This window comes from Daktulosphaira vitifoliae, unplaced genomic scaffold (assembly GCF_025091365.1).
Source record: "Daktulosphaira vitifoliae isolate Bord-2020 unplaced genomic scaffold, ASM2509136v1 Scaffold_1, whole genome shotgun sequence".
NCBI lineage: Eukaryota > Metazoa > Arthropoda > Insecta > Hemiptera > Phylloxeridae > Daktulosphaira > Daktulosphaira vitifoliae.
This window is the reverse complement of record NW_026099572.1, coordinates 66,829,628-66,844,228: the sequence shown is the minus strand read 5'-3', so window position 1 is coordinate 66,844,228 and position 14,601 is coordinate 66,829,628. Positions and strand designations below refer to the sequence as shown.

The 14,601-nt window shown below is 23.2% G+C and overlaps 3 protein-coding genes and 1 long non-coding RNA gene across 8 annotated transcripts in view; 1 reads left to right on the top strand and 3 right to left on the bottom strand.

Annotated features, from left to right (window-relative positions):
- Window positions 1–24: 24 nt before the first annotated feature.
- LOC126896805 (mitochondrial import receptor subunit TOM40 homolog 2-like) lies at window positions 25–4,486 on the bottom strand. The gene is made up of 5 exons (XM_050669899.1): window positions 4,212–4,486; window positions 3,683–3,948; window positions 2,754–2,991; window positions 1,457–1,639; window positions 25–373 (listed from the first exon to the last, which is right to left on the bottom strand). Exons 1-5 carry the CDS (start codon window positions 4,351–4,353, stop codon window positions 234–236), a joined length of 969 nt encoding a protein of 322 aa, XP_050525856.1. The 5' UTR covers window positions 4,354–4,486; the 3' UTR covers window positions 25–233.
- A 341-nt stretch (window positions 4,487–4,827) lies between these two features.
- LOC126896807 (uncharacterized) lies at window positions 4,828–5,773 on the top strand. Its single transcript, XR_007701957.1, has 3 exons — window positions 4,828–4,950; window positions 5,002–5,276; window positions 5,659–5,773. It is a non-coding gene; the product is annotated as an uncharacterized LOC126896807 (long non-coding RNA).
- Window positions 5,447–8,861, bottom strand: LOC126896806 (DNA excision repair protein ERCC-1). The gene is made up of 4 exons (XM_050669900.1): window positions 8,508–8,861; window positions 8,282–8,451; window positions 7,187–7,570; window positions 5,447–6,423 (listed from the first exon to the last, which is right to left on the bottom strand). The coding sequence occupies exons 1-4, from the start codon at window positions 8,530–8,532 to the stop codon at window positions 6,220–6,222; spliced, it is 783 nt and encodes a 260-aa protein (XP_050525857.1). The 5' UTR covers window positions 8,533–8,861; the 3' UTR covers window positions 5,447–6,219.
- Window positions 8,862–10,045: 1,184 nt separating this feature from the next.
- The window catches only part of LOC126895136 (uncharacterized), an 18,968-nt gene continuing 14,412 nt past the window's right edge, over window positions 10,046–14,601 (bottom strand). For 4 of the 5 annotated variants that reach the window (XM_050666662.1, XM_050666660.1, XM_050666661.1 and 1 more), the window contains 6 exons: window positions 13,720–14,451; window positions 12,864–12,915; window positions 12,105–12,204; window positions 11,924–12,040; window positions 11,380–11,538; window positions 10,046–10,229 (listed from right to left, as the gene is read on the bottom strand). In XM_050666662.1, the coding sequence (XP_050522619.1) occupies window positions 10,173–10,229; window positions 11,380–11,538; window positions 11,924–12,040; window positions 12,105–12,204; window positions 12,864–12,915; window positions 13,720–14,392 (1,158 nt within the window). In that variant the 5' untranslated portion in view covers window positions 14,393–14,451 and the 3' untranslated portion in view covers window positions 10,046–10,172. The remainder of the gene's footprint in view (window positions 10,230–11,379; window positions 11,539–11,923; window positions 12,041–12,104; window positions 12,205–12,863; window positions 12,916–13,719; window positions 14,452–14,601) is intronic. The other variant, XM_050666664.1, reaches the window with a different exon arrangement.

Below are 14,601 nucleotides of genomic sequence, written 5' to 3'. Positions count from 1 at the left end.
ACTATGATTGTATTACAGTTTTTACTTTAATTAATGATTACTAATTTATTTGTATCACTAAAATTTTAGTGAGGTAATTATAAATAAAATAGATAAAAATATATAACAGATTATAATTTAATACTATTTAACAAAATGAAAATGAGGAAATTTTTATTTTAAAATTGTAAGACTACATCTATGAACATTTTAAGACATGATCTCAAAAAAAAAAAAAAAATAAAAATTCAATTTTAGCCTACAACAAATCCACATCCCATTTTTAATGAGTGTTTTAAAGGGCAAAAATTTGTACTTAAAGCAAAAGTAAATGGCATGGGGTTAAGTCTTTTTTCTAGTGCCATACTAATATTCCATTTTCTATCAATACTACCTGAAAAAAAATTTTTTTTTATCATAAAATTACTGAACTAAATTAAATTAAATAATACTATAGTAATTTATATAAAACAAAATATGTTTCTAGTTCCTACTAATATTCAATGAGTTTTATTATTAATAATAGTTTTATCAAAATAATCTATATAATTTCTAATATTTAAAATATTTGGTTAAGAACTTTTGTAAAAACAAGTATAGTAGAAACTCGTTCAAGTAGGGTCAAGGCATAGTTAAAATCAATAAATATATAAATTTGTCGATGATTAAATTACTATTATAAAATGTTTTGATGTTAATGTATATGGAAATAAATTTAAAGTTAAGTGAATTTTTTTAGAAGGTTAAGATATATTTAAAGAAAGGAAGGAGTCTTATATCCCCTTAAAATATCTGCACTATAGTAGTTACTATAACTGAAAAAACCTAATTGAAAAAAAATATTATATTATAAAACTAGGTTTTTTTGTGTTTTTTTGTGTTTTCTCTTTTTAGATTTTAGTGATTATTTATTATAAGAAGACAAGAGTATCAGGATAAATTTATTTTATTTTATTTTAAGAAGTGACATTAGATTAATTTAATGAACATTTAAAGAATATTAGGATTTACAAAATATGGCCAAGTTATTATGCTGACTTTTTCATGTTTTTATTCATTTTGATTTAATTATTTTTAAGAAAATAATGTATTTTAGTTGAGGTCATTCTAAAACTCATGAACAATAGAATAACTCATTATACTACTATATTATAATTATACACATTGAAATATTTGATTTGTAATGTCAGAAAAACTTTAGAAAAAACTAAGTCAATGAATTTATTTTCAAAATACAAAAAGTAAATAAATTAAGTTAACTCTTGATTCTTGGTCTGGTATCAAATTATTTATTTGATAATAAAGCATTATAATATTATAATTATAAATATTTTTTTAATAATTAAAACAAATGATAATCATTTTATGAGTAAATATAGTTTATAAAAATAATCAAGTTACATAAGCCCTTCGTTTTATTTTTAAATTCATAAAAGTTGATGTTAAATTTAAAAATTTTAAGTAATTTAAATATTACCTTTTATACTAATATCAGATTTTGGAATTTGTGCAGCATATCCAAACGTAGCATTTACATCTCTTTGAATTAGATTAGCTTCAAGATCTACAGCAAATTGTAATTGTTCACTTGCTTTAAAATGATAACAACATTGTAATGATACATTATTTACAGTTGAACTTATGGTAGTAGCTTCATCATCTAAAAAAAAAACAAACAAAATGTATATTAGAAAAGTCAAAACTAAATTAAATTAATATGATTATTTTGATTTATTAAATTATATTAGTAAAATTAAAAAACTTATCTTCAGTAATATTTTGAATAGAGCTAAAAATATAACAATAAATAGCTTATAAAATTAAAAATTTTTTTTTTTTAATTTTGATAATTCTTAAGCCAATTTTGTTGATATGCGTCTATTACATAGATACATAATTTTTATTAAGGTATGAGATATGGACAAAAACTTTGTGTATAATATCAATAAAATATTAAATTTTAAATATTATTCATATAGACATATATCCTCATCTAAGCACATATTGTTTGAATGAATGCACTTTTCTCTATATTATTTGTAATGATCGTTACAGTAATAGAAAAATATAATTATTAGGATAATTGTATGATAGTCAAACATCATTAAATAATGGTTGGGATGATTATTTTTATCAACATTTAATGGTTTTGATTAATTATCTCTTGCATTATCATTAATCCTTTCACAACAAAATTTGAAATGATCAATCCATTTAAATATAATTTTAATTCACTTAACAAATATAGCTGATAACATTGAATGAAATAATAAAGCATTTTTTTTTTTTTTTTTGACCAAATCTATCAATTGAAAAAATACTGATTTTAGTGAAATTTTTCTAAAAAATAAAACACTAACTTGATTGCCTTGAATTGTATACATCAGAACAAGAAACTTTTAAACTACAAAATACAATACTAGTCTTAGATACTGGAATACTAGACTGGTATAAAAAAAAAAATTACCAACTATTTGTCCACACTTGACATATATATATATAATATATGGTTTAAAATTTAAATTATTTTGTAAGGATAAAAATTATTGTTATATCATCATAATAAATAATTAATCAATGGTTTATTTTAAATATGTTGTAAGTATATAACAACAAAAAATGAATTCCATGTAATTATTATATTATTTTAATGAAAACTATAACAATTTAAGTATTGCATAAAAATAAAATAAAAACAAATCTGTTAAAAAAGAAACAAAATGTACTTATAAATTTATAAAGTATCTTATCAATGTAAAGTATAATTAACTTACAAATATATTTTCCTAATAATCCAAAAATTGTCATTGAGCCACCAGGTATATGTGGACCACGATGATGTTGAAGTTCATAACCTACAGATGTACTATTGTTTAATGCATATAAGGACTGTGTTATATAACTTCCACTATTATTTAAAAAATCTGGGTTGGCTAAACATACTGTAGATGTAGATCTTTCAGTTTTATAATCGGCACTTACTTGGAAATTAGCTGTTTTAAATTCTTGGAACTAAATAAAAAAAGTCATATCATATTAGAATTTAATTTAGTAATTAATAAATCTATAATTTAATTCTAATAACCTTAGTCTCTCTGCAATTATAGAATAACTATATTACAATAATTATATATTACAAAAAAATTAACTTAAATTCTTATTACTTGATCTAAGATCTATGAATCAATATTCAAGTAAAATAGGGTATTATTATTTATTTTTCTGTGGCTACTTTACAAATAAAGAAATAACGATTTTATTAATAATTTATACAATAACTAGATACTTATATAAATTATAAAAATATAAATAAGAAATGAATATATAATGTAAAGTAATAATTCCCAATAGCGCCACTTTTTTACCATTAGGGAATTACTTTTGATATTGTGTAACAACTTGTTAAGTTAATGGACAACTTTATTAAAATATCATTAATAAATGAAAAACAAAAAAAAAATACACATATAAATAAAAATTTTGGAGACAAAGAGCATTAAGTGAAAAACCACCCTTATGATAAAATATTCAACACTCTTGGGGCACGAGTTAACATTGACTTATGGGGACCAAATTTTTCATAGCTTAATTTTAATGTATTAGAACAAATTTTAAGGGTGCCACCTAAAATATTTTAACTATATAGCTAAAGACTACCCTAATACATATAACGAAAAGGTTATTACATATTTTATTAACATACTTGTGATCCAACTCTAATTTTGATTTTGTTTGTTGGATACACTATTAAATTTGTAGATATATTTCCACGAGGATCTATGTCTCCAATTAATAGAGGGCTGTACTCTCCAGCTTCAATTTGATTTGTGCCGACAAATGTTGATCCAAATTTGTAGCTTGAATTTTGGCTACTTGTTCCAATAAGTAAACTATGACTAACATAGAAATGATTGCTTAATCCTTTATTAATAACTAGACGAAGTCCATCGAAAGAAATAGGAAACACATCTAAAATAGTTTTAAATAAAAAGAAAGTATTGAATATAAACTTAAAAAATTTCTTTTTTATAAATAATAAATTAACTATGATTAAATTTTTGATATTACAATATATAAATTTTAGATATACCTTTATATTATATATTAAAATATGTGAGCAATGATTTCAGTAAAATATTAACATAAGTATACTTTAAATACTTATACGTTTAATATATAAATAAAGTGTAATTAATCACATAAAAAATTTAAAATAATATGTCTCATTTTACCTTTGCATTTTTTATGAATATCTTCTACACAACCTGGATTTTTGACGACTATTTCAGGAAGTATTTTTTGAGGTGTTCCAGGTACAGGTAAAGTGCTTGGGGGCATTGGTGGTAAACTAGAAGATGCTTGCACATTACCCATAATTTGATTTGGTAAATAACTAGTATCCTTAATAAGACAATTTTTAATTACTAAAGCAATACTTTTTTTTAAAAAATAAACATATCACTTGAATATCAACCACGCTATTTCTAATTTCTAGAAACTTACCGACAATTTGATAACGATAACAAATTAAAATCGATAAAAAAAGGTTTAATGATATGATCCGTGGAAGAAAAAATAGAACACTTAATTTAAAATTTAGAAATATAATGTCCAAGTTTGTTCTGACAAATTATATTACTTTTGATAGTCTTTGTATACTCTGCTATTTTTTTTTTAAATAATTTTTACAATTTTGGACTACATTAAATGCATATTTTTTATTATTTGACATGTTATAGTCAATTTTCAGAAGGAAATTGATAGTAATTGATAGTATATGTTATAGCTTAATACATAAGCTGTGAAACATTTGTGACCGATATCATTAGATATCGTGTCTAGTGGCCTTTAAAATTGATTAAGTTATTTGAAAAAAATATATAGTTTAAAAAAACTAAGAAAACATGCTTTTAAAGCACATCAAACTAAAAAGTTAGAAATAATTTTTAGTTCGATATGCTTTAAAAGCGTGTTTTTTTAGTTTTTTTAAACTATATTTATTTTTTACTTTTTAGTTTCAAGNGTTTTTTAGTTTTTTTAAACTATATTTATTTTTCACTTTTTAGTTTCATGTTATGATAGTAGTTACTATCAATATCATGGTTGTAACGGGTAACGGGAAATCAGGGTTCGATTCCGGGGAGGGTGTCTGAGAAACGGCTGCCACATCCGAGGAAAGCAGCAGGCGCGTAATTTACCCACTCCCGGAACATGGAGGTAGTGATGAAAAATGACGATACTGGATTCATCCTTTGTAATCGGAATGAATGAGTTCTATATCATTAAATAAGAATAAAGTGTGTTAATATATATTTTTAATATATTAAATTTATAAATTAATTTTAATTATTATATTTTTAACTATAAATATTAAAGTGCTTTTAACTCAATAAGAACTTATTCTAAAGTTGTTATCGACTCATCACAATTTTTTGTAAAAAACAATCTAAAAAATGACTATTCTGAAATTAAAAAAAAGTTTTTATTAGTGATAAATAATAACATATATAAATATAAAACATAGTTTAAGATCATTAAAAAAAAATTTCAATAAAACGATAATTGAATGAAAAGTTATTGGATTTGTCATTTTTGTGACTTAATAGATGTGTAGAAATTTAAATACATATAATTTTATTATATTAACTTATATCTGTAATTAAATTAATTTTTTTTTAGCGCTATTACAACACATCAAAGTCATTAGAAGCCTCCAAAAATGCATTGGTTTCTTAACCATGAGTACAAAAAGATAAATGGTAAGAATATCTCCTGAGATGGGAATGTCCATGATAATGAACAGCACACTCATAATATGAAACTGTATTAATCATTGGGACCATCTCTAACCATCAAATTTTTGTGCAATGTAAGAAGTTAAATTAATATATGTTATTTTTACAAGGAGTACCAGTATTTAAATTAATCAAAAGTAAAATTACCATTTATATTTCAATTTTTTTTTTATTTTTCATTAGAAATTTTCTATAAATTGATTTTAATTTACTGATAGAAACTTAAACTAAATCATTTGTTAATGTCTATAGAATGGCTGCTTTAATTATATTTTGTTAACTTATGCCTTCATTTTTTAAAAATTATTATGTTAAAAAATAATGTTTAAAGCAGCATAAATATAGTTAATAAACTCAAAATAATACAAAATTGAGATTGTATGTAAAATTATTTTTTTTGTTAAACTAAAATAAATAAACTTAAAAATACATAGTTCAAATAATATTAGGTTTTAGGAAATGTTTGTTTTAAAAATGGTTTGTTCAAAGTATTATGCAACTGAGTTGCTTTATGTTGAGCAATACCTTGGCAAAGTGAAAGAGATCGTAGAGGTGCTTTACATATACCTTCTAAAGATCCAAATGTACTTAGTAATAAATTAGCATCTGTTTTATTCACAGCCCGAATTGTAGTTAGGGCATTAACAACCTGCAACATTATAATAATTTATAAAATAATTATTATTGATATATAACTGTTAAATAGTTTTATTTAAATAAAGCATCTATTTATCATTCTTAGATGTTGTAAGTATCATAAATGTTATATTTATTGTTATACTATACATATTAGAGTTATTTACAGTAGAAATATTGTTAAATATTTTAAAAACTATTATATGTTAGATTACCATAATTATTTCTACAATTTATTATTTATTATTTTTAATAAATAGAATACAATAAACATAGTTAATGGTAAGGCTATTAACCTACTCCAATTTTTTATTTAAGTAAAAAAAATGAACTAATATTTATAAATCTGTCCACCTTCTCATTTGGTTAAATTTTAAAGGCTGGAAATAGTTATGTTAATTAATAGGGGCTTACATATATTTATAAATACAAAAAAATAAATTTTTAATTATAGAGGCTATTAAGATTTTCTGAATTATCGACTTTATAATCTTTTTTTAATTATTTTATTATATTTATTTGCTGTTATCAAAAAGATTAATTTTTTGATTTTAAATGTGACCCCTTGTGTATATAATACTTAAATTTTAGATTAATTACAACACAATTATTTTATAAATATTACACTCAATATGAATTAATTAGAAATTCATAAATACATTTTAACTATTTAATTTGATATGTACCACAAAATAAAAAGAATATCAATATTATTGTTTTTTTAATAGAGCTAGAATTTTAAACTTATTTACAAGTAAATAAACAATTTATCTTACTCTCGAATGGCTATCAGCTTCAGGTTTTTCCATAATAAGATCAGGAGGTTTACTTTCAAATATTTTATAAGTTTCTACAAGTTTTCCAGCTTCTTCAGGGCTCCATGCTAGCATCAAGGTTAAATCTGCTGCTAAACACATTCTTGTTAGTTGTTTCAATGCATTATGAGGATCTTTAACATCAACTTGCAGTACTAAAACTCGAAGTTCATAGAGTTTGCCTAGTGACTTGACTCTTTTGTATATATAATCAGGTTTTAATAGATGATAGCGAACAGATAAAAACAATGCACATGTTGTTCTTCCCATTATATAATCTGGTATGATACTTTCAGAATATTCCCATGGTACATTTACAATTGATTTTAATAAAGGATTGCCCTTCTAAAAAAGAAATGGAACAAATACAGTTTAGTTTTTTTACAGTTTATTGAATTTTTTTTATTAATTTATTTTTATGTCGATTATTAATATTCAAAAATAAAATATTGGTCAACAGTATTTAAAAGTTATAGCACTTTAAAGTTTGCTTTTAACACTGTTTTTATATGTTAATACATAATTAATATTATTCTGTTATTCACAGGGGAAAGAAGTCCAGCAAAATCCAACCTAAACTTGTAAGTCTGAAACTTGAACAATGAACAACTTGACCAATGAACATTAATGACATACACACTATTAATTATTAATAGTGTGTATGTCGCCTTATATATTGTTATATGCAAACTTTAAAGTGCTCTAATTTTTTCCCTATTTTTGACCAACATTTAATTTTGCATAAAACTCTATTTATGCCATAGAAAAATAATGATCAGTTTCACCCTTCTATTTCTCAAACTTAACATGCTACAGAGGGAGACAAAGATGGTTCTTGGCTAGACCAATGATGGATTGGACTGGTATTATAAATGACTTGTAATAAAGACCACACCACCAATGAGAAAATTACAAGAAAAATCTCATTGGCACCTTACGAAATAAACCCAGGATCCCGTACACTGAAACATGTGTTTTTACCCAGCAGGTCAGGCCAACCCCTTATTTGTGCCAAAGGAATTATATAATTAAATATTTATAAGGTGAACATTTTACTTGTTTGATATTGACTAGAATAGCGGCGGATGATGATGATGATTTAATAGGAGATTGTTTATGACCACTCGTGCTTGGTTGATTAATGTTAATTGCATTTTTAACTGGTTGACTAGATACTGAATCTATTGTTTTGTAATGTTCCGAAGATTTTGTTTGAAGAAATTCGTCTGTATTTAATTGTTTTAAATTAATTAGAGAATAAATATCATTTTAACTTTCTTACTTGCAAAAGACCCAGGCTTGTTCATATTGATCCAAAAAAATTATTATATACAAAAAGATTAATGTGGATCATCACGGAATAATAATTTTTTAATAATAATAATACAATTAAACTCGTAAAATTTTTGATAAATTTATTAAAAATACGTATTCATTCATTAACATCACGATTATAAAAAGAAATTAATATTTTAGATAACAAACTATTCTGACGTAGATTGCCACAGAATGAACACTGATAAAAATATACAATGTCATTAAATCAGTCGTCCACTTTGATGTAGATAAATCACCAAATTTAAACTATGTAAACATTTTCCAAAATTTAATAATAAATAAATAATTCTTTTTTTTATAATTTTAAAAACTTATAAAATATTTAATAGGTAAATTAAAGCTACTAAGCAAATTCAAATAATAATTTGTTGAGATTATTTAACACTTTTATTCGTTATCTCTATAATAAAAATGATAACATTACCTACAGAAAAATGCATACAAATTATTGTTTACATTAAGATATGTCCAGAACTTGGGAATATACATCAGAATAAAAAATTAATTAGATTATAGAATAGATAAGAGTAGATATCTACTCTATGATTGGATTAGCTGGTTAAAGATCATTTGATGGAAATTTTTTCAACGTTTTTGAACATTAGCAGTAATTTTTTTATAATTATAATCAACTCACAACGGACGCGATAAATGGATGATAAATCTTTATAATAAGAACTAGATTATACTAGAATTTTTACTAAATATCTACTTGTTTTACTAAATTTTTTTTTATTAAAATAATGAATATTGTAATATTATATTTACTAGGCTTTGTAAAGCTGGGGATCCGCCCCAAACCCGGTGGCCTGCGGGTCTTACGCACCACGGCGCGTTGAACTCTTTGGGCTATCCTTAGAAGTAGTAGGCCATTGATTCTAGTAGGACTACTCCGAGCACGATATTTGTTATATAAAAAAATAATACTGCGGAAGTAGTTTACTAGACAATTAGCTCCACTAGTAAATTAAATATAATTAAAAAAAAATAATAATATGATTACAAAAAAAAAAGTTGTATTCAAAATTATACATCGTAATAATCTACTAATTATTATTTAAAACAACGATAGGCGAAAGAAAACTTAATAATCATGAAAATCAATATTTAATGCCTTGTTATTATAGAAAACTACATAAACTAACATAAAATTGACATGCGAAAATCAAAATTATACCTTATTAAAAACTACAGGCCTGATAAAAATTTCAGGTTTTAAATCGAAAATCGCTGGTAGTAATGAGCGTTTTAAATAAATTTTTTATACACTCACTGTGTGCTAAAAAATAATTTTCTTAAAATAACGTCATCGAACTTCTTCATTAAAAAAATTTTTTGGAAATCGGACATCGTTAAGTATTTATTCCAGCATTGGCTTATTTTTTAATGTTTTATTATGTAATAAGATGTTTATTCATAACATGAAAAACCATACATCGCAATTTATACTCATAATATTGTTAAAATTTGATATTAGCCTATTATTAACATATACAGAATCAAAATATTATATAACTAAAGTGAATTTTCTACTAAACTGAAATTCATCAGTATAAAAAATCTAACTAAATCTTTAAAAACTATTAAATATAGCTTATAATAACAATAATTATCGAAACTTGACATTTAACATGACTGATACGACAGAGTACGATGTTTTGACCATCTGTAAACATGAAAATAAAAATTTTGAAGGATAACCTCTTTTGATTAAGAGTACATACTTAAATTTTAATTATATTAATCTATTACTAATATGTAGCATAGCTATAATGTTTATTAAAGATTATTGAAAATCAATAATACGAATTTAGATTAAAAATTTATTAATCATCAAAAAAATCTATCTGTGAAAAAGTGTCAATGTCTTCCCACCCAAAAAAATCTGCCTATCGAAGTAGTAATATTTACACTGTGTCCAAGTTTGCTCCATTTTTAGTTTAGTATCTTCAATCTTATTTTCATGAACAACATAGCTTTTTTATTCGTATTGCTTAATACTTGAACAGTTTTTTTAATGAAACATTAAATTGATTTTGCCACAATTGCAAACAAATCCCGTAAGGAGATCTGAATTTATTGTTTTCTTCCGAGTTCTCCCTTCCCATCACCCACGTACTACTGGCCATAGTGTAAATTTCACTACTGTAATAGGGGTAGTTTTTTGAAATGAATTAACATTGAGCTACATTTTACAGAGTTTTAAACTACTGCAGTTAATTTGTTTAAACTTCATAGGTTACATCAAAAGGAATCAGAGATAAGGTTAATTTTTGGAAGCTTAATGGAAACTTATAAATATATTAACGTAATTAGTTAAAGAATGGAGTATAAAAATGTTGACTGGTTAATAAACAGTTATGAAAAATTACTTTGAAGTGTTTAAAGGAATAAGGTAAGAAGTGGGGTAGTATTTAAAAATTTGATAAAAACACTTCTATGTCACCTTCTCTTACAATACTCATAAAAATTCAAAATTAACTCTACAAAACTACCCTAGAAAACATTTTTTTTATGCAAAAAATTATACGACTATTTAAATATTAACGTAGTTATTATTATCATGACCAAAATGGTTTATTAAAAATGAATGTAATTTATTCAGAATAGTTTTACTGAAAATTTTAATAAAAAAGTAGGGGGAGTATATTTAATAAGTCTATTTATATATCGGTGGCTAATTTATCGTTATAAAAATAATAAAAACTGTTGTCAATTTCTATTGGAGAGGTTTTTTTGTATAATATGAGTCAATTTTATAAATATTAAGAATTTATCTGACTAACAAATTATTGATATCACTTTTTGCTACTTACACTTAAGAAGAATTTCAAATTGATCATTTTTTCAGGTGTTGCTTTAATTTTTAAATTATTAGCGTTATTTATCATCATAACTTGTAAAAGTGTTTTTTTCATTCGTGTACTGGATGTCATCCAGTTACTACTGTAAATTCCAAAATTTATACTGTCTCTCTGAAACATGAAATCATTATAATTTAAATACAGTACGCAAATAATTAAAAAAATAGATTTGATTAAGAATAATTTAATGGGTAGCTTTTTCTAAATAAAAAATGTCTTCAAATCAATTTAGTGTAAAAACATCTATTATTGAAAATTTTCACCCTAAATGAATGATTTTATTTTAACTAAAATATTCATTTTTTCAATCAAATACAAGTATTAAATTCATTTAACATACAAGTTATTTTAAAAATTGAGATATGCTAAATCATGTCATCATTATATCTATTAGGTAATATAACAACAGTGTATTTGTGATATTTATGTAAGTTATCACTTCTGTATTGATTGTTTTTCTTTTATGAAATAAAACAAATAGTTATCAATATAATACCTTTATGTCAATTTCATTTAAACATTTTGTGTATTGGAATACTTGAACTTCCATTACAATCATTACTATAAAGTATTTAGAAAATTCATACATATTAATAGAATTGGATATTAGTTGCTGAAACACAGTAATAAGTTAATTTAGAACATCACTTAATAACAATTTATACACCTTTTGTTACCGCAGAAATAAAATATGTGGAAGCCACAATCGAAAATGTACCATTAGCTATTTGAAATAATATAACAGGACGAATGACAGTAAAGAATTTTTTAGTGTACCTAATTTTTTTAAATGAAAATTAAGTTGAATTAATAATACATAAATAAAAAATTATTAAATAAATTATGCCACATACCTAAATCAAAACTGTTATAACTCAAAAAACAATTGTTTTTAATGTAATATGAAAAAATATTCGTCAGACAAAAATGTTTTTTTGAATTGCAAAAGTATTGATTTAAGTATGTGTTATGATGATATATTTTTCTTATTAACAACTAAATTATACAATTAATTTGACTGTATAACTTAAAAAATTACCTGTATTAAAATTCACATCTTTAATGAATTATTTAGCTAATTGTAATTAAATTTTGTTAGATTACCTATTTTTTTGGTGTTACTTAATACAAAGTGATCCATTATGATATCAATATGATAACTTTAATTTATTCGTGTTTTATTTCAATAAAATAAATCGATAAAAATAAATTTTTACAATGCTATTTTTTATTTTTTTTATAGGTATTGTTTTATAATCACAGTAGAAATAAGTAAAATAGTTTTTCAACTCTCTAATATATTATAATCAAAATTATTTAAATATAACGTCTAAAATAATTAATTAATTACATTTAGAATCTATACAAATCAAAATTCTTTATCAACACATACTATGCTACTAATTAATATCTTTAACTATTTAATGAAAACATACCTATTTAATCGTTGATTGTCTGAAATCAAGTGTTCAATATTGTCATAGTTTGCTAAAATTAATACAAATAAATCAGTAATTGTATTATAAGGTAAAAAATAACTCGTTTAAGTCAAAACCCGACATAGTAGTAAATTTTATAGATTAAAAGTTAACAGTTATTAATGTTACTATCATCAATCGTTTCATGAAAATATGTGAAAACAACTTTTACTATTCACAAATTTCTTATATATATATATATATATATATATATATTAATTAAGATATTTTTAATTAAAGAATTAGATGATATGATAAAAGGGGTATTGTTAGCCATGATCTGTTTTTGCCAAAACACTCAAAATAAGAATACTACTACATTGAATGATTCTCCTATCACTTGTGTCCAGAAATTATCAAACTTTTAAAAAACACCCTCTTAGAAATTATATTTTTTTAACTAAAAAATATTTTTAAATATAATTATGAGCATTTTATAAGAAATCATATAGCTATCGTTAAATAATCATTCTGCTTATATGGTCAACTCATCAATTTAAGTAATTCCCCTTTAAAAATTTTATTAGACAACAAAACTTATAACTTTTCTAAATTTCGTGGAAAAGCTGTTTTTATATATTGGAGTTAGTTGCCCCAGAATTACTCAGATTATAGGGTCTATGGAATTGGTATTGATGAAAAAATTAATTGAAGTACAAAATAATAATGAATGGAATCTTAAATTATAAATCGATACCTAGATGACTCCATTTTCCCAATAATATCCAAAAGTACTTTAAATAAAGTGTATATTTTGTTTAAGATTTCATATTAATATATTATGAAATAACTCAATGATGTAACAATTTCTTACTTTTATTTTCATTGTCGGTGTTCAATTTTGCAAAAGCTGAAAATACGATTGCATATCGAGTTGAAATTATCTGACATAATGACCAATTTAGGGAATCAAAAGTAACTATCATCCAAATAACCCAAATTGCCCATATGAGTTCATTTAAATAAAATATATAATAGTATTTATCATACGTTAGTTGAGAAACGGGATAAAATAAATTTAAACAATTTAAACGTGTTGTAATATTGAAATGTTGATGTATGTACAAATTAGCAGCAATAGGAACAATCATCCACGAAATAAAAACTACACAAAAAGCAGTAGCATACATAAAGGACATAATTTGTGTTTTTCTGATTTTTTCTTTAAGTAGACTAATTTTTGTTTGACAAAGTTCACTTTTGAAAAAATCATCAAACGTAACGGAAATTATTTTACTTAGAATTTCATCATAATAAAGTACTGTAATGAACTTAATTGCCGCACATAAATAATTCATATAAATAAATATGACATTTGTCATTTTGTCAATGTTAATATCACTTTGTTTTACGTTGTCAATTAATCCAATAATACTGAAAATAAAAAATACAAATGTATACAAACTTATTGAAAGTATGATACCGTATATTTTTTGGCTTTTAAAAGTAATCGAGTGTAATAAATTTAGGATAGTTAATAATTCCATTTTATTATCGGTGTCGTTTGAAGTAATAACATCCAAGATAAATTTTATTTTTTTGAAATCTGTAAATAATTTATTCCATTAGAAATATTTTCATAAAACTATATGTAATTTCTATAAAATGTAGTTCATGTATTAATGAAATTCATTCATCGTAGTTTCTAAGATTAAGACGAGTAAAATAAAACAACAAAAAAAAAAAAAAAAAAAAA

Bases quoted from the DNA above. Each gene is read 5' to 3' on its own strand.
- LOC126896805 (XM_050669899.1), bottom strand. From the start codon at position 4,353: ATGGGTAATGTGCAAGCATCTTCTAGTTTACCACCAATGCCCCCAAGC. The intron at 1,640-2,753 runs GTAAGTTAATTA...TTTTTTTTTTAG, and splicing joins ATTATTAGGAAAATATATTT to ATGATGAAGCTACTACCATA. The intron at 374-1,456 runs GTAATATTTAAA...ATTTTTTTTCAG, and splicing joins ATCTGATATTAGTATAAAAG to GTAGTATTGATAGAAAATGG.
- LOC126896806 (XM_050669900.1), bottom strand. From the start codon at position 8,532: ATGAACAAGCCTGGGTCTTTTGCAA. The intron at 8,452-8,507 runs GTAAGAAAGTTA...AATTAAATACAG, and splicing joins CAAGCCTGGGTCTTTTGCAA to ACGAATTTCTTCAAACAAAA. The intron at 6,424-7,186 runs GTAAGATAAATT...ATAATGTTGCAG, and splicing joins AAGCTGATAGCCATTCGAGA to GTTGTTAATGCCCTAACTAC.